Below are 22906 nucleotides of genomic sequence, written 5' to 3'. Positions count from 1 at the left end.
GAAAGGTGTATTCATCAAGTCTCCTGGAATTCTTCAAATGTACAATTTAGATTTATATGCATGGACCAGGCTGAAAATATCAATAAGATGGACCCTCTACACCATTTTTAGCAAGAAAAACTCACTTTTTCATTAGAAAAATCTTAAGATTTGTCTGTAGAATAAATATTATCAACCTTTTTGTTGTTCAAACATTCAAACATAAAAAACTTAAAGCTTTTTTTTTTTCTTTTCTTGCCAATCAAACGCAGACTAGGGAATTTTTCTTGGTGAAATCTGCATATTTATCAAGAGACTATTTCCAAGGTTGGTTTTTTGGGGGGAAGATCGTATGGTCCTCCAGAATCCAAGTTCAAAAAGCCAACCCAAATAATGTTTTCAGAAGAGTGTCCCTGCTTTTCCACCCTATGTGACTAGAAGTTATCGGCCTCATCTCATTATGTGATAGTAGCAGGCCACCTCTCTCTCTCTTCGGTCTCCTATCAGATGAGCTTCGAGGTCGTGGTTCCTAATGGAATTTGATCTCTGGTTCTTAATGCTTCTCAGAGCTTGTTCACATTAGCAAATGAGAATGCTTTTGAAAGCTCAACCATTGCAGGTGAAACCAGAGTCATCTAGTTGTGTCTGAGCCTGTGACAATGACATTCTGACTGCCATTCTCTTATCTACCATGCATTGGGTCCCTTGACCCCCCCCCCCCCTCCATTTAAGGTGTCAATAATTATGATTGATGGTCTTCTTTTGCCTTCTATTGCCTTCTATTGCTTGAAAGGCCCACCCCCAAGATGCAAGGTAGACTTGCAGTAAAGCTTCATGTCTAAAGAAGGGGAGGTTCCAGCTAAAGGACCAGAAGGTGTTGCTATATTCATATCTACTATGCATTGGGTCCCTTGACCCCCCCCCCCCCCCCCTCCTCCATTTAAGGTGTCAATAATTATGATTGATGGTCTTCTTTTGCCTTCTTTTGATTTTATCTCTTCTCTGTTTGGGCCTATCCTATCCGTAGATGGGCTTTGCCCTACACTTATTGGCTTCCAGGACTCTTTCCAGGCATCAACTTGAAGCTGCTGTACTCTCTTTTCCACACTGCCATACAAAGCTCTCTGACTTTGCTGGTCACAGATCATTTCGCACAGCTTTCACAGGTTTGGTGGAGATGGTTGGAGGGTCCAATTGAAATTTTTTGAATCTGCTCAAGTATATGAAAACACCAAGGGCCTGAACAAATCAATATGGGACTAAATCTACTCATCAAAGGTTGATGCTTTGCTGTTGGGATTGATTTGCACTCTAGTTTTAGTTTATAAAGAAACCATCTCAATTTGACTTCCTGCAGATCACTCAGATGGTACAACCCACTAGATGGAAAACCCAGAAGGATTCATGAGGATTACAAACTTAACAAACAAAGAGATAAGTCACCTATGTAGCAATTAGTGGTAACAATTTAAAGATTAGATAGGAAATTTGTAGATCATGCTTTCTCCCCGGGGTAAACAAGCCCTAGAAGGGAAGAGAGAGGCATTCTAAGAGTTGGTTCTTGATATTCAATTTTGCAAGTCAAGTAAATGATATATTTTATTGCATGGAAGGATTTTTATCAGAAAAATGGAGGAAAAGAAAAGGATAAACTTTCACTATACACTTGATTGTGAAATGTGGAAAGATGGGGATGTGGAAAATCCAGCAGTAGTATACAATTGGATTTATTAGATTAACACTTTCAAAAATGGAATATTAAAATGAGTTACTAATTCCGTATAAACATGGTACAACAATACCAAGCTGTGAACAGCAGATAGAGTCCAATGACAAAATCAGACAGCAGCACTTCCAGCTTGCTTTGAGATATAGAGGAGGATAGACCTGTTGGGTGGAACAAGGAACCACAATGAAATAGCTTAAGCTTTTCAATTGGTTTCATCAAAAATAGAAAAAAGAAAAATCTGATTCAGATGCACAGGCTCTTTCTGAATCCAAAAAAATGTATTAAATCTAAACTCATCTATTTATTCCCTTGAATGAATGAGGGAAGACTTACAAACTTATAGCCCAAGAAGCATAGCAGCCTTGGCAATTCCCATATACATCCACCCGTCTCCATCGCCAGTGGTAACCTCCAAATCCTCTTCTGATCCTTTCTTTAAATCTTTATACAGGCCGCCAAGCAGCAAATTTTAATATATTTTTTTTGTCACTCATTACTGTCAAGTACACCCTTTAGAAAATTCAGCCCTTCAGCAGATATACTCCTCCGCACCCTTGATTTAGGGATCTCTATCCGAGGTGGTGGCTCTGGAGAGAAACAGACCACAATCACTGTAAGGTTATCACATGTCTGACGCTTTAGTGCCTCTCTCACCAGCTCCCTTGAGCATCTCTCTGGATCATTATGGAGCATCAACTCTTTCCTTGCTATTGTAACAGCACACTGGCTGCTCATCACATCCCAAAGCCCATCACAACCCATTATAAGGAACTCATCTTCCTCAGACAGAATGGTCTCCTCCAACTCTGGCTCTGCGCTTAGGGGGCATGCTGATCCCTTGGAGCCCTTCATGTGCCAGTCTCCGAGGGCCCGTGCTACTGACAACTGGCCATTAAGATAGCCATCATAAACAACGCCACCTAGCTTCTCGATTCTTAGTCTTTCAGATGTACAATTTGGCTTGTGATCTTTGGAGAGCTCAACTGCTCTTCCACGTTTGCCCAGCACAGCTCGGCAATCCCCAGCATTGGCAATTAGCATGTTCCTGTACAGGCAATCGTGTTTGAGAGTCACAAAAATACATCAACAGTTAGAAGTTGAGGAGTTGCACTTCTAACCAACATCAATGTTTCAGAATGAATTACTGCCTCAGCCAGGGCAAAAGAACTCAACAATCTGAATGAACATAATATTGGCTCACAATTTTCATGCCTTAATTGGTTGCCTGACCCAGCTCCAACATCAGAAAATAGGGCAAACCATGAAGAGTATTTGATAGTAAAGACAGGCAAATTTCAGAAAAACTTTGGGTTACAACGTTCAAATGATAGTCCATGCCTGCAGGACACATGTTACATGAATTGCAACATCAAGAAGGATTTATTTTGGTTTCCTAAATACGCAATCCTCAGAAAGGATGCATTCATCAGGATGAGTCTACTACTCGGGGTAGTATACATTTTAGTTTTTGTTTCCATTTTTTTAATGTGGATTTATACCACAGTTACAATATTAGCCTTTGCATTAAAAGCATCAAAGTTTCATTATTCATTTCAAGCTGACATTCATCAAAAACCCCAACAAACGGAACATTTCCATGTAAACTTTAAAAATAAATAAAAACCTCAGATAGTTCTTTATGTCTGAGATTGTGACAGGTGCTGTGTTTTGGTGAGTGGGGAAATGGGGTGTGGTGGCCTTTTTCTCCTTTTTTCCTTTTGACGGTGGGGGTTGTGTAGAGGTGTAAATAGAACTGTGGGGGAGGGGAGGGAGGGAAGTAAGGGAAATAGCAGTTTAGATCATAAACCAGGTTCATTAGTTACCTTCCAAAAACAAAAGCAGTTAGAGCTGTGGTGCCAGAGGAGCTGTCAAGAGTGTGGGCATCGGCAAAAGCATGATCAGCTTTCACAAAGGCACTCATAATAGCCTTCTCCATGCAAGAAGGGAATTGGGAGTCTTCGACTATAAATTTAAGAATATTCTTTTTGATAAAAGTTGCCGCATCTGAACCACCATGCCCATCAAACACCTGTTAAAAAAAAACCATTAGAAATCTCTCACATGAAAGAAAATTATTGAAATGATAGACTAACAGTTACAAGCCTCCACCACTACATGCTAATCATCAAAAATCAATGGTATGCTGCTTGGATTGGGTGGTCCAAAAGTCTGACGGCATAAATTTTCTTACACCATCGGTCAGTTGAGTAATCTACATCTGTGCAATAAACGGACCCATTCCAGATGGTGAAGGAGGAATCCATCCCCTGATAAACTAGCATTTTAGGGAACTAATACCACTATGGTGAGATTTGTTGTGCCTACTAAAAATATACACAGAAATGAATGACTTAATTAAATAAACTAGCTGATGAATTTGAATGCCAATTATAACTCAATCTGTAATAAAAATCATCAATTACCCCATAAAAAGCTCCTGGAGCAGGGAAGTTTACGTTCCCACTAAGATGTCCAACAAGATTATCTATACAGATATGCTCATCCTCCATGTACTGTTTTGGTCCAATCTCAGAACAGCTTCCCGAACGAAATATGGGTAAAAACCCAGATTTTCCATCTGACGGTGACTTTATTCCCACATTACCTATATTGAGCTCCTGGGGAGAAGGCTGAAGGGAAATGAAAAGTTACTTTCAACCATGTTTAAAATAATTGCTAAGAACAATCAAAACATACAGAAAGACATTACAGGATTTTGCTTAGATGAAAACATTTAGAATAGCCGGATGAACTCACCAACTCGGTAGAGCTGACACAATTCCGGACAACAGAAAGATGCCGAGGAGGTTTCCCAGTCTTCATTTGTTTCAAGCTCTCTGAAATCTCGGAATTTCCATTAGAAGACGCATTCTCCTTACTGTACCCTCCTTCGAGCACGGTAAATGGGTGAGAAAAATCAGTCCCTGCAGCCATATTTCTTCTCAAACATTCACTTCCTTCAAACAAACACCAAAATTCACCGTCCGTTCTATGCCTTAGTGATTCAAACCTTAATTCTATGAAATTCAAATAACTTATAATATCGTACAGCTGTGAAGAATCTCGTTCACAAAACACAAATTAATAGCATCCCATCTTGAAAATCCCAACTCAATTGTCCAACCAAAGTCCCCTGAGGTAGTTATGAGTGCCCCAATGCGGTAAACACCATATCTCTCCATTCCATCTGATCAAGCAATCTTCAAAGACAGTTCTTAAATTCGCAAACAATTCTGATAATCCCCAAAGAATCGATCAATCAAATATCAAACGGATACAAAGTATACCCAGCACGGAGTAAATCTCTTCTACAGTTGCACCCGTAACAGCAGACGATATAGCTTCCAAACATTGGATTCCCTGGGAACGGAAAAATTGGAAAAGGAACCCTAAAAAGATCTCTGGAAGATAAATTTTAGATTAGAAGAAACAGAGAGACGCAGAAACCAAAGCTTTCAACAAAGAACAAAAGAAAAGGAAGATTGGAAAAGAGAGAGAGAGAAATCCAATTAAATATGATTGGCAACCGAAGACACAGGTTCTCCAGTCACCCTCGTAGCGGTCGGAAGATAAGCTACTGACACGTGTCAATTCCGCAGTGGATGCTTTTCTGGTTGACCGGATGGCCTTGTGTTAAGTTCATGGATCAGTGCGGCTGGCTTTGTACAGCCGTCCGATCTTCAGCATTAGATAGTGGACGTTGGATGAGGAGTCTTCCCGCCATTCTTTCATTTCTTATATGGTTAGGTAAAGTCATTAACGGTCGTTAACTACGAAGGGTGGCATTGGATTCGCGGCGGTATACGTGGCACGTTTGTATTGGATAGAAGTGATTTGTGGCTGAGCATAAACCGTTTTCTGCCGTTTGCTTGTCTAAGACTTTATGAACTGGATACACCGGTGTCCAGGTGTCCCCGCTCTCTCGAAGGTTTGAAAGGGCCGTGGCCGGTCTAACCGGTATCCATGATTCCGGTTTGAATTATCTAGTACCGGTCAAGACTCAAGATCCGGATGGATTTGGTAGAATCAAATTAACTCAGTTTGACTGCCAATGGAGGAGTAGTAGGATGGTTAGGAACCTGCTTCTCAATGGAGAAGTTATGGGTTCAACTCATACCGATGGCATATGTAATATCCCTATCCATATATATAAAAAGCACATTTGTACCCAAAAAAAATTAACTCGGTTTGACTCAGTATATATAAAATCGGATTGGAACTCAACTCTCATCAGGAGAGTCACCTGGATCACTTTGTGGTTCTTCATGCCAAAAGAAAAGTTTTAGCTCAAAATTTTGATGCAACTTAGATTGGGATGCGAAAAATATTCATTTCCCCCCCCCCCTTTGGTTCAAACCATGCAGCCAAAATTAGTTGAAAGAGATAATTTTTTCATCAAAGTATTATATTCGAATGAATAAAATAAAATTATCAAATAATGTTAATGCTCATTTGTTGAATACTTGGTCACTAGCTTAGACCCAACAATCATCAATCCTTATTAAATGTAAAAGAAATGCATGAATCGTGGATTACTATGAAAGTGTTCGAAAGAAACACGATTCTTTTAGAACTAGTTAAGAAGAAATACACGAACGGATGATGACAGATTTAAAATACATGAACGAACAATGCTACCTACATGAATTCATGAATCATGACTAAAATGAGGACCTATAGTTTAAAATAATAATAAAAAAAGAATAAAACAGAAAATAAAATAAAAACTACTCCCCAATTGTATAGGTTCCATGAATTATGGAATCACAAGATTCCAAGACACACTAAAAGTACCTTTATGAGCTCCACTTAAAGAGTAAAAATAATACTGATGACTCCCATTGCAAAAATTTCATCATTTTAGTGCTCCAATCATAGTATTCATTATTCCAATGTTCCAATCATAGCATCAAACCACCTCAAATGAAATTATTGAAATGATTTTTTATTATTAAAATTTTATTTTTCTATATAAATATCATATTTTTAACACATTGAAAAGAACTTTTTGCATTGATGATCGAATACAATTGCTTTAAACATCAAGGCATTATTATTGCCTTGGTAAAAATAGTAGTTCAAATCCTCCGCATGAAAAAAATTTGGATTTCATTCCCTTGAAAGTGAAAAGACCCATGATGAATTTAGAAAGGTCAAGATCGAAATCTTAACCGTTCATCTCGTAGGTGATTGAAAGCGAGACGGAAGATTGAGCGAGATAACCGATCTCGATTGTTGGCAGCACAATAAATACACAGTATTTGCTGCCAACAGTCTAGATCGAAATCTCAACCATTCATCTCGTAGGTAATTGAAAGCGAGATGAAATATCGAACGAGATAACCGATCTTGACTATTGGCAGTACAATTAATGCGCAACACTGAAGTTGAGCCAAAACATCTCTTATTTGAGAAGTGAAAATGGCCACGAGGATAAATGGAGGAAGAGTGCGTAGGTAGGTTAGGTAGACGTCACTATCAGGTACGTAGACACTTCACATAGCATAGCCACCGCGTGCTTTTAGCTAAGTACAAGTCACTACACATCACCAGCTACCAAACGTAGCCTATGGAGGAAGTGGCGTAATCCAGAGCCCATCTACCACGTGATTCGTGTGATTGTCACGCAATGATTCAATTCAACATGGCATTTTTTTTTGTTTTTTTTTTGTGGTGGTAGAGCTTCAGCATGGCAAGTTGCAACTTGCAAAAGTTAAAGCAAAATTTCAAAGTGGGATCAAACCTGATGTCTTTTAGTCCCTGCCAAGTTGATCAATTTGAACCCAGACATGAAACTGGATCATGAATAGACATGTTCTTGTTGGCTTTGACCACTTGACTCAGCATGGGAAGTGAATCTGTCAGTGCAGTTGGCATGAAGTAGTTGCAATTTGCAAAAGTCAAGAAAAATTTTAAAGGCTCAAAGTTGATGTTCTTAATCCATACCAAGTTGATCAATTTGAGCTCAGAATCCTCAGATCCGAATCTGGGTAATGAATAGCCAGTTCTTGTTGCCTTTGAGGCTTTGACCAGCCACTTGCAGCAAACACTATCGAACATCAACACACCTTCAACTAGTAATTTTTATATTGATTAAACTAGAAAATTTGTCATGTTGAGTTCATGATCCTTCTTACCCTGTTGATGATATTTCAAGCATCAGTACAGAGCAGGAGCTTCAAGATAACTTAGAACCAGTAACGATCAGATTCAGAATTCATCTGAATCCAAGAATGGATTTTAACAATGGCTAGTTCATTCATTTCAGTCAACATGGAATTGGAATTTACTATGACGCTTTGTTAATGGGCAGGCTCGCAACTCTTTAAGAGCCGCAAAATAATCAGGAAACTTGTCGAACATGCTTTCAGAGATCCTCATTTGGTTCTTCATCATCATCATCATCATTCTCCAGGAGGTCAGAATCACTGCATAAAAAGAAAACAAAAAGAGTGACCACAAACAAGAAGGTATAAAGGTGCTTTACTTTTTGTCATTAAACCAGCCCATCTCAAACCACAATCTGTAAAGTGCAAGTGCCAAAATAAAAACTCTAGGTTATTCTTTCAAAAGAAAGGTGTAAAAGGAATAAAGACGCAGTTCAAAAGACACTACTACATTGATGGAAAGATGAGACTAACTAATAGGAATTTGGGTCTTGTGGTGAGACGAAGGCCTGGAAACGTTGGGAAGTATCGTTCAAACAATTAAATTCAGCTATACCACACGCTTATTGATTCACAACTGTCACTAAGTATTTCATAGGTTTTCTTCAAAATTTACAGTATACATAGTCAAGACTCAAATGGCATTAACTTCAAATCTACAGCATGCCTAGTCAAATGGCATTAACTTTAAATTTACGATAATTACCTTGTCACGCTACAGTGCTTGCTAAGGTCTTGGCATAAAACCTTGCTTACACCTCCGGTTTTAACAGATCCTTTCTTTATCAACTCAGCCAGCTGCACAGACCATGGGGCAACCATTAGTAGATAAAAGAAAATGTCCAGGAACATAGACTATTTGGGCAATATGGCAGTATTGCTTGGATGTGGGATTTGATGGAGATGACCATGTCATCATCTAGTCATAAGTTAATTTTCAATCTTTAATCCCAATCCCAATCCAACATCTCCCCATGTTAGAACCATGCTTTGGAACTTTTTGGAAACCTAAAATTCTGTATATATATTAGAGGCCCATGAGAACATAATATATACATGGAAATCCACATCAACCAACCATGAACAATCAGAAACGATCTAATTCTCAATCCAAAATGCAGAAATACATGATGTCTGGGAAACATCCTTCTTAAACTCAACCAAGGTTCTCCTGAAAATATTGGTATATTTGATCAATAAAAAAATTGCTTAAATCCCCAGCTTCCAAACAGCAAATTTACCAATTCTGGATCATTATTTTGGAAGGGGCAGATGCTGTCAGCAAGGAGTTGTCAAATAAATTAAATTATCAAAAAGGAATAGAAAATTAACTCACCTCATCTTCTGTTTCTTCAAGTAACCTGTTCCATCAAGCATATAGAAAGTCAGAACAATTTACAATCATGATCTCTAGAAAAATTTCAATCTTGTCCTACATATATAACAGCTCCGAAAAATGGAATGTCGGGAACGGTCACAAAATGGAGCAAAAGATGGTTCTAACACAAAAGTTGACATTTCATAAAGGATAAGGATGCCAAATCAAATGGCTGGATAAAGTTCGTAAACCATAGATTGGCCAAAATGTTGAACTAGCTGACCAACCGTATCAAGTGGCCAACCATGTTTTGTACCCCCTTTCTCTTTTTATATATATTCAACCAACAGCATTTTTGAGATTGATTTCCTTGAACTATCTTTTAAGCTCTATTGTGACTTATGGCTAACTGTATGCAACCTGATTTTAACATATAATGGAGGAGGATCAACTACAAAAAAGCCATGGGTACTAGGTGGGCTGCCAGGTGGCAGTTCTTGGCTCTCCATTGTTCTGGGCCAAGCACACAGGCTGCTGTGTTGCTATATAGTTGCTCCTCTGCATAACACAAGCAATCAAAGAAATGCACAGCACAGCCTGCAGTACAGCTACATTGACCTCTAATTTTTCTTTTGTAATTTCTCACAACAGATATTGTTGATTCAAAAGGTGGTGGTTTGCTTTATAGTATCAAAAAACTTAGAAAACAAGGATGTTAAATTGTATTGTCAGCCAAGTCCAGGCAGCTAAATTTGCTCACACTCACACATTTAAAATATATACATTTTAAAATCAATTGATTTCATCCTAAGCAAGGCTAGCAAACTATAAAAAATTAAGCGTCCCTAGAGTGATCTCCCATAACAGAATACTACATCTTGGTTGAATTGTGATTGGTTCAGCCCGCATCACCTAGTAGGCCTAATAGGCACAATGAATGATAGTAAGACCTACAAAAGCTAAAATTTTATTGATCATAACCATGTACAAGTAAAAGCTCTCTTACTTCACCTTCCACAGTAAGAGGATATGTCTTTTGAATATGCTCGTGCTTCTTGTTTGTCTATCACCACAAGATAAAAGAGTAAACAAAAAAAAATTAAGTAAATCTTATTAAACATTAGCATTTTCAAATTTTAAATGAATTATATTCAATGCAAGCCTTAACATAATCATACACTCACACAGATGGGAATCAATATCATATTCTCATGGAATAAAGACTTACTATAAGTAACTCTGAAAATTCAAGAATCAACAATAAATACTTGTGTTTATGGGGAAAAAAACAATTCTGCAGAAACATTTAAATGGAAGAGAATTTCTTTCCAATTTTGAACATCCATAAACTCGTAGGATATGTACCAATTGGTGGGGGGGGGGGGGGAGGGGGAGACAAAGTGAACCCATTTTAACAGGAAATAAAATCAAAACCCTAGAACAGAATTTAGGTAAACAACATTAAAGTCAACCTCCACTGATGAAGATTAGATTCCGACCACTGTTAATAAACTGTTACAATAGAAAAACCCCAAAATACTGCAATGTTCTAATGGTCAGAATTAAGTCACCAGTCAAATGGTAAAGCCAATCCAAATTTGAGAGATTTATCACAGCAGCAGACTTAACTGATCTGATCTTGCTTAACAGCCCAACACCTTGGCCAAAGGTTACCTTCAGGAGGTTCTTCAATTTCCAGCATCCAAGATCAGATTCCCTTGAGTTGCTAATGCCGATATTCAGCAAAATAAAGTCCAAAATCAGGGCTGCCTGATGCAGTTACATTTTATCAGAAATATGCCTATAATGAGCTACTTCAATGGGCCTCCAATAATGGTAGAGGCTAGGCATACGGGATTAGCTAGAAAGAAAAAAAAATCTTTATTTCGAATTTGTTTTAGTCAGCTTGACCCATCGCATCCAACTGATGTATCCGACTCTCATTGTCCAAGGCATCTTGCCCAAACCGCTGAATAGACAGCTCCATTGGATAAACTTCAACTTTACTAATCTTCAATCAATCATTTCTTAGGCCAATGGCCCCTACTTTATTTATAGAAGCTGCAATTAGAATCCCAGTTACTACGAAACAGGCTAAACAACTTAAAACTGAAAATTGGAATTAAAGCTAGGCCTAACAAATCCCCATGCACTTGGTAATTAACTCCAACTTGGTCTCCAAGCTATCTGACGACAGGGCCTATAAGAAATGCAGGCTTGATGACCTTGGATAGATCCATAAATTTATGGGCAAAATACATGCCGCTCAGTGGGTTTAAGTAAAACTATAAGATGGTCCACATATTGGCCTGGTATACAGTTTGTCCAATGTACCATTGCTACATCAATTTGGCTTTGGCAGAGACGCATTTCCTAGGATGATCCCTGGGATTTATCTCAAGGAGAACACCTAATCATCACCATGCTCTATAATTGTTCCTCGTAAGATGATTCTCTAGCTCAATGAAGTATTACAAGCATAAATTTCTAGGAGGCAAATGAGTGCAAAAACAGGAACAGCATGACCTGTGGGGGAAAATAGGGAGAAACGCTAAAAGCATGTATTAATAGAATTAATGGTTTGGTAAAATAATTCAGGGAAAAAAAAGAAACAAAAGCATACCAATGGTTAAGTTGTCCCAATCATCCACTTTGATCCATTCTCGTCTAGTGGAATCTAACTGCATATTCAAAGTGCAATGCATCAGCATCCTGGAAATGTGAACATCCTAAGCAAAGTTTCCATGGGAATGTACTCAGACCATTTGTAGCATACAGCTGTTAACCACACAAAAATCAGCCACAAAAGATGGACATCCATGCATGCTTGGAAGCAATTTGAACCATTCATACTGATATGATGTGATGCACATTTCTGCAAACAGGTGCAGGAACTGATCTTGAAAACATTCAGGACCAACAATCCAGGACCACCAACACCACCACAGTACATAGTTTGGTCTTTTATTTATGTTGATGATAATGGAAGAGCATGATCACCACCGAGGAATGTGATTTGCTCTTTTATTTCACGCCTGTCTTGATAGTATATGGTTAATTTTGAAAGCAAACCAAGAAATTTATGCTGATAAACTGTAATGCACATTTCTGAACATGGATACAGGAACTGGTCTGGGAAACATTGAGGACTTACAATGTAGCAGCATAATCACCGCCATTATTTGTGGTTTGATCTTTTATCTTAGGGCAGTTTTGATAGCATATGGGTATGTGTTTTAAGTGTTCTTATTTGTAATTGGCTAGATTATATCACCCAAATTTCAGGCCCCAAGAGGGTACACAAAATTACAATCATAATATGTAGTTAGAATCAATAAGGAGCATTAATTATTCAGTTTGGAAGCTATCTTATTAGACAGCTGTCAATCAATTTGGGGGACCCAGTTGAATCTATTCAAAACTTGTACTCAGTGGTTTCCTGATTTTTAGGAACCATATCCTCAGTCCAAGTTGAGGAACTTCAATTTCTTTTTGGGTTCATAGTAATTGAAGAACTGATTTCAGACACTCCAGCCCTCTTTTAATTAAAGTAGTTACTCCTTTTATATAATTTCTTTCCTTCTTTAAGAGTTTGGTCAGTTAGGATCTTTTCAGAAGTAGTCTATGGCTGGAGAAGGCTTCCTTGTCTTTTCCTTACTATTTTAGTCAAATAGGAATATAGGCTTCAGCCACATCAGCTCGTTGACTGGTAATCTAAGAGTCTACTTCTGTTTTACAACTTTGTAAATGCACCATAGAAGGTTGAACAACCCCCCCCCCCCCCCCCCCAACCAAAAAATAATAATAATAAAAAAAAAAACAAACAAAATTTAGATGGGACGATTTAGTATAGGTTATACCCATATTCCCATCCATCCTTTCTTTTATCAAGCTGCCACCACTATAGGAATTAGGATGTAGATCATCATAGGTGATTTTGGCAGATCAGGATGTAAGCCCATGCACCATTATACCATTTTTCTCTGGATATATAAAGCAGACCATCTCTAGGATCTGCATCAACTTCTCAAAAATCATAGAGTACTACCATCTAATGTGCTCGTAGGATGTTTTTACTCTTTTTGCTAGCAAGGCAGGGTTAGCAAGGTATGCCAAATCACTCTGTAGTGAGTGCCCTGCTTTCCTTACGGGTAGGTAGTGAATGAGAGGAGCAGATCATATATAGATGTATGGAAATAGAAACCGGCTAGAATCTCCTCTTCAGGCCTTAAAACCGACCAAAGCTCCATAAAACTCAGAATATTTACAATAATTTACTATTGCAACAAATTATTATACTAACGATCTTACAAATAACATAAAATTTAATTAATGTGGTTACTGAGATATAGTAAAATAATTATAATGTGATGAGAAATGAGAAATTTGTACAAGCATTCACGCAATATCAGTCATTGGCATCAGTACCAGCATTTTATCATCTCAATTTGAGTAAGCTAAGCATGTTCAGCATCCAGGCAACAGATTTAACAAGTTATTAGCACAAAATTTTTGCGACACAGTATTATACGATTTACTTCACAACAGTATTTCAGGGAGGAGAAAGAAAAGAAAACTAGGTCACCTAACATGACCCCACTTTACATGATTTTCTCCTCAAAAGAATGTCATGAAAAATGATGTTACCCTGTTCTTATTCCAAGATGAACCAGTTCCAATACCAAAAATATTACCTCCTCTAAAGTATAATCTTGCATCTTTTCACAGAGCCCATCCAAAAGTTCAACTATTCTCAGCTCACTGACTCTATGTGAAATAAATGTCCAGTGATTAGTCATTAAACAGAAAGAAAATTTTTATTTACCACAAAAAATAAGAAAGAAAAGCAAGTAGATCATAAAAGAAAGCTCCGTTTGACAGTGAGAACAATTCACAGACAAAGTCATGCAATAAAACATAAAAAAGTTGAATAACCAATGGATTTTTAATTATGTTGCATATCCAGGGAGCCACAAAAATAAAAAACCAAAAAATATATAAATAAATGTACAACTTTGAAAAACTACAAATTGTTCTTGGCCAATGAGTATTCTAAAATGAAGAATTCTCTGCTGGAGTGCCTCCCCAAATGCTGCAAATGTTCTAATTTATAGACGAAATCAGCGCTGCACAATGCCTTGCAATCTTCCAAATTGTGGGGCCCATGCACGTGGGAACAATGGTTGCTGTAGGTGCACAAGATTACCATAGATGCACGAGATTATTGTGCGGGTGGCAGCAATCACTGTAGATGAATAGTATTGTGTCAGAGCAATGTAGCTGAAAGCATTTTTCGTCTTCTTGTTGATATTGATTGAGTTACTGTGGTCGAAAGTATTTGTCTTTTAGCCAACGGATTGATGAATTATTGTAGCCAAAAATATCTGTCTTTATAGCCAACCAAATTTTCGGTCGTATCTTGACCATTGATTTGGGAATTCTTCTAGAACCTTTCCAGGGCAATCCATGTGTCAAAATAACTATTTTCCCTATTGGTTTGGTTCAGATTAGTTAACCCAATTATGTCAACCACAACCAAATCCCAAAACAATTCCCAAGACATTATAGCCTCTAATAAACCATACTACCACATTGTAGCTAATGCCAGCTCCACAGCAATATCCAAATCCACAAACCAAACAATAGTTTCTGAAACAATCCAAACTCAAACCAAAATGACCACCAGTTCCCAATCTAATCCTAACCAATAATCAGGAAAAAGCCAATATATATCATCAGGCCCTTTACTCAATCAATCCTGCCCATTGAGCCCTTTGGGCCAATTCAACCACTATTGACCCCACTGCCATTGCCTGCAAATTGCTCTGGTAAGGTTGGGATTTCTATTCCACCAATTATGAAAAAACCCTGAAATTTTATGAATATTTTCTAGTTGACACTGGATCTGTCATCCGGAAACAAACAATGGACAGAAATGACCCCTCATTGGTAACTCATACCACTATCATCATCCTAAAGGTCCTGACTCCTGAAGACTAGGGAACTGCCCCCCCCCCCCCTTCGTTGCTGAGAATTTTTGAACAAGAATTATAACCTAGTTACTATCATTATCTAGATTACACTAATGCATGGACTGATGGACGCATGCATTCTTTTTCCAAAATTCAAAAGATCACGACTCTTGGTTTTTCTGTTTTGATCATAAATTCCCCAACAACACCACATTTTCAGATTGGTTTAGCAAATGGTAGTCTACAATGGGGCCTCATGAAACAATTCTACCAAACAATGTGGCAAAAGCCTTTATAGTCTTTTGTCAACACACTACAACAATCCCGACCCAACCGGATATGCTCGGATTCTACATCCATTGCAAACTAGCATGGATAATGTATTCAGGCTATATCATTGCTGAACAAACCAATGGCTTAACCAAGACTGCCTTAGATAATAATAGACAATCCCATGTCCTACTCTATCATACCACATCAAATGGTGGGATTCATGTGATACCTCCAAATGCAGCATTCCAGCCTTAATCAAATCTCTCACAAAGCTTGAACCAATTCCTACAATATCACAAGCTTCTACAAGTAGCAAGAAGGCTAAATTACTACGTAAACAAACCCAGTTAGAAGTACAAATTGCCACCCTTGAAGATGAGGAGGAGGATGAAGATGATTATGAACAATCCATCCATGATTCCATGTTGTACCATTGCCACATTGGTCAACATGCCCAAAATCAATCCAAGGATGAGGATGATGATCTCCTCACAGAATTTGTGGAATCCACTCCCTTTACCTGTGTCACAAGCGAACGTGGACGGGTCCGTGGACGGGGCCATGGACGTGGCAAGAAACCAATTGCCACTTGAACAATGCATCATTTAGCAATGGTCCAATACCTAGGACTCGAAGTAATCATCAACCATGACGACATCAAAGAATGGCAAGTAAGCCATGACATCAATATCAACACCCTATTACGCGGGGTTAGATATGGGTTACCATTACCATTCCGGCACTGAATAGTCTGATAGTCCTATCAGTAAAAGGACAAGATGATCATCATTTTGAGTTAGAATGATCAAGCCAAAACCCGGCCTAATTTAATTGGGTTAACCAATCTTAACCAAACCAATAGGGAAAACAATGTCTTTGACACGTGGAAAGCCCTAGAAAGTTCTGGAAGAATTCCGAAATCAATAGTCAAGATACAACCGACAAATCCATTGGCCAAAAGACAAAGATACTTTCGGCCACAGTAATCCATCAATCCGTTGGCTAAAAGACACACACTTTCGACCATAGTAACTCAATCAATATCAACAAGAAGACAATTGCTTTTAGCTATTGTGTTTTAGTAGAACACTATTCATTTACAGTAATTGCCGGTTGCCACCACTCGCATAGTAATCTCGTGCTTCTATGGTAGTCTTGTGCACCTACAACAACCATTGCTCCCACATGCGTACGTGCGTGGGCCCAACAATTTAGACAATTGCAAGGCATTGTGCAGTGTTGATTTTGTCTATAAATTCAAAAACATTTGCAGCATTCGAGGAGGCCACTCCGGCAAAGAATTCTTCATCTTAGAATACTCATTGGTCAAGAACAATTTGTAGTTTTGCATTTTTTTTTTTTTTTTCAAAGTTGTACACCAAATTATCCAACTAAAGGTATAGAACTTCTAGTCTTTGACTTCCAGTAAAACCCTTGAGTAAAGGCAAGGCTCTCAGTCCTAGAGAGTGATCAACATAGCATGCTTCCCGAGATGAGGAAAAAGAAGGGAGACAAGAGAACTGCCAGCTGAAGCCCATTGTCACCAAAACTAAAGCAGATGGACAGCTTGATATCAAAGAAACAAAAATAGAACATAGGCCATCTCATTCTTTTTTCTTTTCTTTTTTTTTTTTTTTTTTTTTTTTTTGGGGGGGGGGGGGGGGGGGGTGGTAATCATAGGACATCTCATTCAGGAACACACTTTAAGCCACACATAAGTAGGAATAAAAGATAGATCAAAATTGATGTCCAACAGACACCCAAAGCGACCATTTCAATTATCTAGATTTGATCATCCACAAACAGGAGAGGCTAAAGAAATGTTTCCGATACAACTAGAGCAAAGGTTGCAATGAGTTGAAGACTTGAAGGTTCAGTGGCAATCAAAGTAGTTGCAGTGATGGTGGTGGTGGCCAGAGGTTAAATGATGGAATAGAAAGAAATGAAAGAGTGGTGGGTCAAGGATATTTGGGTAAACCAACTTCTTTTACTATTATGTTTTTCTTATTATGTACCTTATTATAGGTAAGAGCAATTGGGTGGGCCATGTATTTTAGTTAACACTATTAACATTAAGGATACAAAGATAATCTTGGGAACAACAGGATGAGTTCCTTGGGTTGTCAGATAACCCAGGGAAGTTACAAGTAATTATCTCAAAACTAGATTATAATACTAGCGACTTTCATAATCCATACAAATTGAAACAAAAATGTGTATGAGACCCAATGCAAGCTCATTTGAGCCAAATAGGCTAATGGAGACATCAATTCATAGTGGCAAGTTAGAAAGTAAAAAATATACTACTAAAAATAAAATTTCTTAGAACCAATCAAATCAGAGAGATGATTGCAGGCTTAACTTCAATCTTCTCTTTTCAATCTATTGCCCTTTACTAAGAATGTAAGAAAATATTAAAATAATACCTGTAATCAATTAACTTTCCTCTGCGTTGACCTTTAGAGTCCAAACGATGTCTCATATCTAAATGGTTCCGTGGTTTCTCCTACAAGATGTATGAAAGACCAAGGCAGTAAGTGTACACACACCAAAGGTTCAAGAAGAGAGGATTTTCACTTCTTTGCATGCACAACACCCCACCCTTTTTGGGGTGTGGGCAGGTGGAGGAGGGAGTGGATGTATATTTCCAAGATCAAATATAAGTAAAGCACAAAACCCCCATCCCGCCCACAACAAAATGAAAGTAAATTTAAGAGACCAATGAGAAAGGGTAAAGACAGTTTATCAAAGACTAATTTCCTTCTAAAAGAAGGAAGTTCTACTTTCCCTCTAAAAGAAGGAACTTCTACTTTCCCTCTCAGAAAGGGAAGTTTGTTAGCCAGGGAAGTAGAATCTTGCTGCTACTTAATGACAAGATTCAATTGAAATTCCAAAATTGAATTGAACCATCATATGCAAACAATAATTAAGAAAGAGCTTTGAAACAAAGATTCAATAGCTATGACTAGACAAAAATGCCCATGATTCAAGAATTAGATCATGAATTACCTCAGAAAACCTCAGACTTTAAAACAGCATCCAAATAAATAGTTGAACAAGTTAGAAGGTCTAACAAGAATATCTAAAACCCTTCCAATGCCAAGAGTATCCACAGAATTGTTAGTGGTAATATATATATATATATATATATATATATATACCCGTTCTCTGATAAATGAGTACTTCTATTGACAAAAGAAGCAATTATTTGGGTGGGGGCGGCGAAAAAGAGTACAGTCCACAGAGGCAAAGTGCAAAAGACAAGATTAATGTTACAAAAAAACTAGAACAGCCTCAGCCCTTTTTAATTATTTTAAAAAAAAAAAAAAAAAAAAAAAAAAAAAAAGGGGAGGAAAACCTTGGTTCAACTACCTCTTGTTTTCTTATCTATCCACCATATATTTTTCTAAGATCATTTCCAATTTAAGTCTCCAAGTAGATTTGTGAAAGAGGACCATTTGGAGACCTGCCGACATCAATGGATAAAATAAACCCAATTTATAGTATTATCAAATCAACATGTATTCATGTAATGAGATCAGCTAGGCCCTTCATGTCACCCTCACTAGCTAGGCACAATAATCCAACAATCAACCCAACTCAGGAAGGAAGAAAGCTACACAAGACTATCCTTGAATTGTTAATGTTCATCCAACTTAAGATGCCAAGTGAAGTTACCAATATCTAAATCTCCTCTGACAAAAAAAGAGCCCATTAATGTCACCGTCTCTTACTAAATGTTCACCTCAAATTCAAATTCCATTAGTTTTTATGGATGGCTGTTTGGTTTTTCACAAATTTAATCACTTAGAGAAAAGGTAAACCTTCGCACTTTTCTGGTCACAAGCTATAAGATTCGTTCATTGTAGTAAACAAAGTCCACTTTTACAGACATGCGGCTTGGCCAAAAGGAAACCAAGAAATCATGCTTGATTCATTAACTCCAAAATAAGCAAGGCAAAGCACTGCAGCTTGGTTCTAGTTAAAGAGATGCACTTTTGAAGCAATCAGAAACCTATACTATAAATTGAAGGGTAGATGGATAGATAAAATCAACATGTAATTACTATATATTCAGAAACCCTTTAATTTGTAGTGTATCAAATCAACATGTAATCAACAGATATAGCATTCTAGTTAAGGAGATGCACTCATCCATCACTGAATGATATATGACATCTATCCTAACTATATATTATTTTGTCTTCAAGTTCCAACACAAACATAAATCCTTCTGTCCTCTAAAATGGGTTTGCACTCCATGAAGACATGAGAGGCTCAATGACAGTAAGGCATGATCTAAGGGTTGGTTTTTAGGATCTTAAAATGGTGTGATACGCCATATCTAAGTAAAGATAAAGCCAGTTTGAAATCCGCTGGCTATGAAGGTCGATTCCTTTTCTCAGAAGAAACTTAGCAGCTAAAACTTGTTAAATCAATTACAGGAACTTGTCAGATTAGGTTACAGTACTTTACATGTGCAATATGCAACATTCTATACCAACGAAATGGCAAGATTAAAGCATCATTCAACAGTAAGTGTGCCTAGGTTGGCCAGGTCAGCCTACAGTAGAGTTGAAAGGAATTGAAGTACAGGGTAAATGATGAAATTCTTACTTTTAAAAGTCCATGCTCCAGCTCTTCCTGCAAATAGTTCAGCAAGGCAGTCAGATTCCTAACTTCAGTATGTATAAATCCAAGATAAAGCTTAAGATTCTCATAAGAATTCAACATTGACTCCCCCCCCCCCCAAAAAAAAAGTCCATATATCTGAGGGTAAAACCAAGTTTTCCCCGAAGAGATTACAGTGTGCCACATAAGGTGCTTTGACAAGGAGCACATTGCGTGAGATAGTGACAGTGTGATTCAAAACTTGGAATGAGCTTAAAGCAAAGAGAGAAGCCTTTCAAACTTCAAAACACATCTCATGTCCTTGATCCTACTGATCAAACTCAGAATTACGTTCAGACATTAAAGATACGGTCAATCCCCCTGCCCGAAGCCCCGAACCTTAAAAGAAAGAGGAAAAATAAAGGGGCGAGTAATAACTACACACTTTAAGCAAAGGGATCTGAAAAACTACTTCATTTTTCCTGTAACGAACTTAAATATTAAAGGTCGAGACTCGCGAACTACAAGAGCAATGATTTTTATCACAAGTTAAAGTTGTTCCATCTAGGACAGAATAAAAGAAAAGGAGCAATTCATACCGCAATTGCATTACAAGCTGAACATTTATCGTCGATGCAAGCAACAGAGATCAAAATGGCGAAAATGGCGACGACCCGAACCAGAGATTCTGCAGTTTTCCTTTTCTCCATTTTCTTCTCTCTGGCTTCTCTTCCCTTATTAGAGTCTCTGCTGGTCTTCTATGATCTGAGGACTTGAATTTATTAGGACACATTTATGGGTCGAAATGAGAACCATACAAGGGGTATTTGCGGAAATAGACTGCATGGATTCCTTATTACTAAAATACCCTCAATTTCATTATCTGTTCGTGTAATTAAAGTGGCAAATTGTTGGGATTCTCGCTTATACATGTGGTCAGAACTGACATTTGAGATTTCCTCGAGTCGGCCCCACTTTCCCGTCCCGCTTAATTGACATTGACGTAATTGCCCCTATGTTTGCACCCACATTCTTATTAATCTAACGTGATTAAAGACATGATTTTAAATTGAAAAAAATTCTCAATAGTCTTTTAATTTTTTTGTTTTTTCAGTCATTTATTTAACATATAACTGCATTGCTGTGCACAGCAGAGGATGTTTTCCCGTAGATCATCTACCCTGAGAAGAACAACCACAAATTATGTAAGATCCACAAATAAAATTAATAAAACATTAAAAAAATGGTATTTTTCATCTGGACCCCTGAGGTTTGGTCCTTATCACTTTTAGTCCAAAAAAAGTTCTTCTTTGCATCTGGCTCCCCTGTGGTTTTGAGAAATGATAAAATAATGACACATCATAATTTTGATGACCAAAATGCCCTTATGGTGCAAGGGTCAAGATTGTATCCATATATGTCATTTCAATCTAACGGTTCATATTAAAAAAACAAATTATAATTACAATTATAATCTTTTTATTTTATATTCAAGGGTTTTAAGATTTCAAATTTACAAAAATTATGCCCTAGGTTGTAACTTAATGAAATCGAAGAAAATAAAACACTAAGGCGTTGCTACTTGCAGGAGTTCTATCATTCCCACGTAGTGTAGGGAGTGGAGTTGTAGGAGGAAGGAATAAAGCATTCAGGAGTAGGATTTCCGATTCATCGTCACAGGGAAGAGCAGAGAAGACCTGGAGATTCGAACAAATTAGATGTGGGAACTCACCTGATCACCTTACTTCAATGCAGATATGCAGAACGAGTGAGATTTGGGAATTTAAACCTTCACTGTTGAGGCAACTTCACTATCTCTACTTAGACAATTCCACGAACGGCTGATAGGGCTCTGTTACTCCTCCTGTTGTTTTAAAGTTGAGGGGCCTATGAAGTCAACTCCTTGTCTGATGGCTGACCCACCTCATTTAGAAACATTAGGGGCCTCCATCCAAACCCCTCTCCTTGATGTTGAAGCATCACAACCACTTAAAGAAGAAGAAGAAGAAGTAGAAGAAAAGGATTCCAATCGAACTCTCCGAAAGTTGGAAACCTTCCTCTGTTTCTTTGGTTTCCACCAATCTTCTCCACTGGGCTTTCTATTAGCTTGGGTTGCTTTCCTTCTTCTGAGTGTTTCGGTCCCTGTATTGATACTCCAGATTTCCGACTGTTCTGGGTGCGAGAAACACAGGGATACAAAGAGGGGTGAAAGAAGTTTGAACCCGTCAGAGATTGACGATGGGGAGGGGTGCCCCTGGAACACAGCTGAAACTAGGTAAAGTGTGGAATCACAAATTCATATTGTTACTATAATTCCTAAGAAAATAAATTTGTATTACGTTCCTGCGTGCGACGTATCTGTTTTCGGTGAGGCGTTTCTTTTTGAACATTGGCAGCACAGTATTAGTTTGACGCTTGGTATTTCAGGCATAAATTTGTAAATTTGAAAATTTGAAACTCTTGAATATAAAATAAAAAGATTGTTGTTGCAATTATAACTTGTCTTTTTAATATAAACAGTTGGATGTAATGGCATACATGGTACAATCTTGACCGTTGCATCATAAGGGTATTTTGATCATCAAAATTATGATATGTCCTTATTTTATCATTTTTCAAAACCATAGGAGAGTCAGATGCAAAGAAGAACTTTTTTTGGACTAAAAGTGACTTGGACCAAACCTCAGGGGTCCAGATGAAAAATACCCTTAAAAAATTGTCCTAACCTTATAGGCCCCTGTAATTTATGGCCCAATAGCCCCTCATCTCCCCTCGGAAGCCTGGATTATTTTTTCCTTTCTCCCCCCCCCCCCCCCCCCCCCCCCTCTCCCTGATCCCCGATTAATTATAGGGAACC

General features: G+C 37.9%; 2 protein-coding genes across 2 annotated transcripts; both read right to left on the bottom strand.

Moving 5' to 3' along the window:
• Positions 1–932: 932 nt before the first annotated feature.
• LOC149014977 (putative protein phosphatase 2C 27) lies at positions 933–6412 on the bottom strand. Its single transcript, XM_089154560.1, has 4 exons — positions 4466–6412; positions 4132–4338; positions 3532–3737; positions 933–2753 (listed from the first exon to the last, which is right to left on the bottom strand). Exons 1-4 carry the CDS (start codon positions 4640–4642, stop codon positions 2195–2197), a joined length of 1149 nt encoding a protein of 382 aa, XP_089010686.1. The 5' UTR covers positions 4643–6412; the 3' UTR covers positions 933–2194.
• Positions 6413–7767: 1355 nt separating this feature from the next.
• On the bottom strand, positions 7768–22389 carry LOC149014976 (TLR4 regulator/MIR-interacting MSAP protein). The gene is made up of 10 exons (XM_089154561.1): positions 21782–22389; positions 20649–20814; positions 20056–20082; positions 17865–17944; positions 13888–13960; positions 11817–11874; positions 10205–10256; positions 9212–9236; positions 8582–8673; positions 7768–8136 (listed from the first exon to the last, which is right to left on the bottom strand). Exons 2-10 carry the CDS (start codon positions 20757–20759, stop codon positions 8076–8078), a joined length of 579 nt encoding a protein of 192 aa, XP_089010687.1. The 5' UTR covers positions 20760–20814; positions 21782–22389; the 3' UTR covers positions 7768–8075.
• Between the last annotated feature and the right edge of the window lie 517 nt (positions 22390–22906).

Source organism: Hakea prostrata, chromosome 5 (genome assembly GCF_041222555.1).
Source record: "Hakea prostrata isolate BN-2017 chromosome 5, UWA_Hpros_2, whole genome shotgun sequence".
In the NCBI taxonomy this organism is placed as follows: domain Eukaryota; kingdom Viridiplantae; phylum Streptophyta; class Magnoliopsida; order Proteales; family Proteaceae; genus Hakea; species Hakea prostrata.
This window is presented reverse-complemented; position numbering and strand designations above follow the sequence as displayed.

What these genes read in the sequence shown, in the direction of transcription:
- LOC149014977 (XM_089154560.1), bottom strand. Translation starts at nt 4,642, where the DNA reads ATGGCTGCAGGGACTGATTTTTCTCACCCATTTACCGTGCTCGAAGGA. An exon ending in CTCCAGGAGCTTTTTATGGG is followed by an intron (nt 3,738 to 4,131) that starts GTAATTGATGAT and finishes TTTTTTTAACAG; the next exon opens with GTGTTTGATGGGCATGGTGG. An exon ending in ACTGCTTTTGTTTTTGGAAG is followed by an intron (nt 2,754 to 3,531) that starts GTAACTAATGAA and finishes TTGCCTGTACAG; the next exon opens with GAACATGCTAATTGCCAATG.
- LOC149014976 (XM_089154561.1), bottom strand. Translation starts at nt 20,759, where the DNA reads ATGGAGAAAAGGAAAACTGCAGAATCTCTGGTTCGGGTCGTCGCCATT. An exon ending in TGGAGCATGGACTTTTAAAA is followed by an intron (nt 17,945 to 20,055) that starts GTAAGAATTTCA and finishes TACATCTTGTAG; the next exon opens with GAGAAACCACGGAACCATTT. An exon ending in GGAAAGTTAATTGATTACAG is followed by an intron (nt 13,961 to 17,864) that starts GTATTATTTTAA and finishes TATTTCACATAG; the next exon opens with AGTCAGTGAGCTGAGAATAG.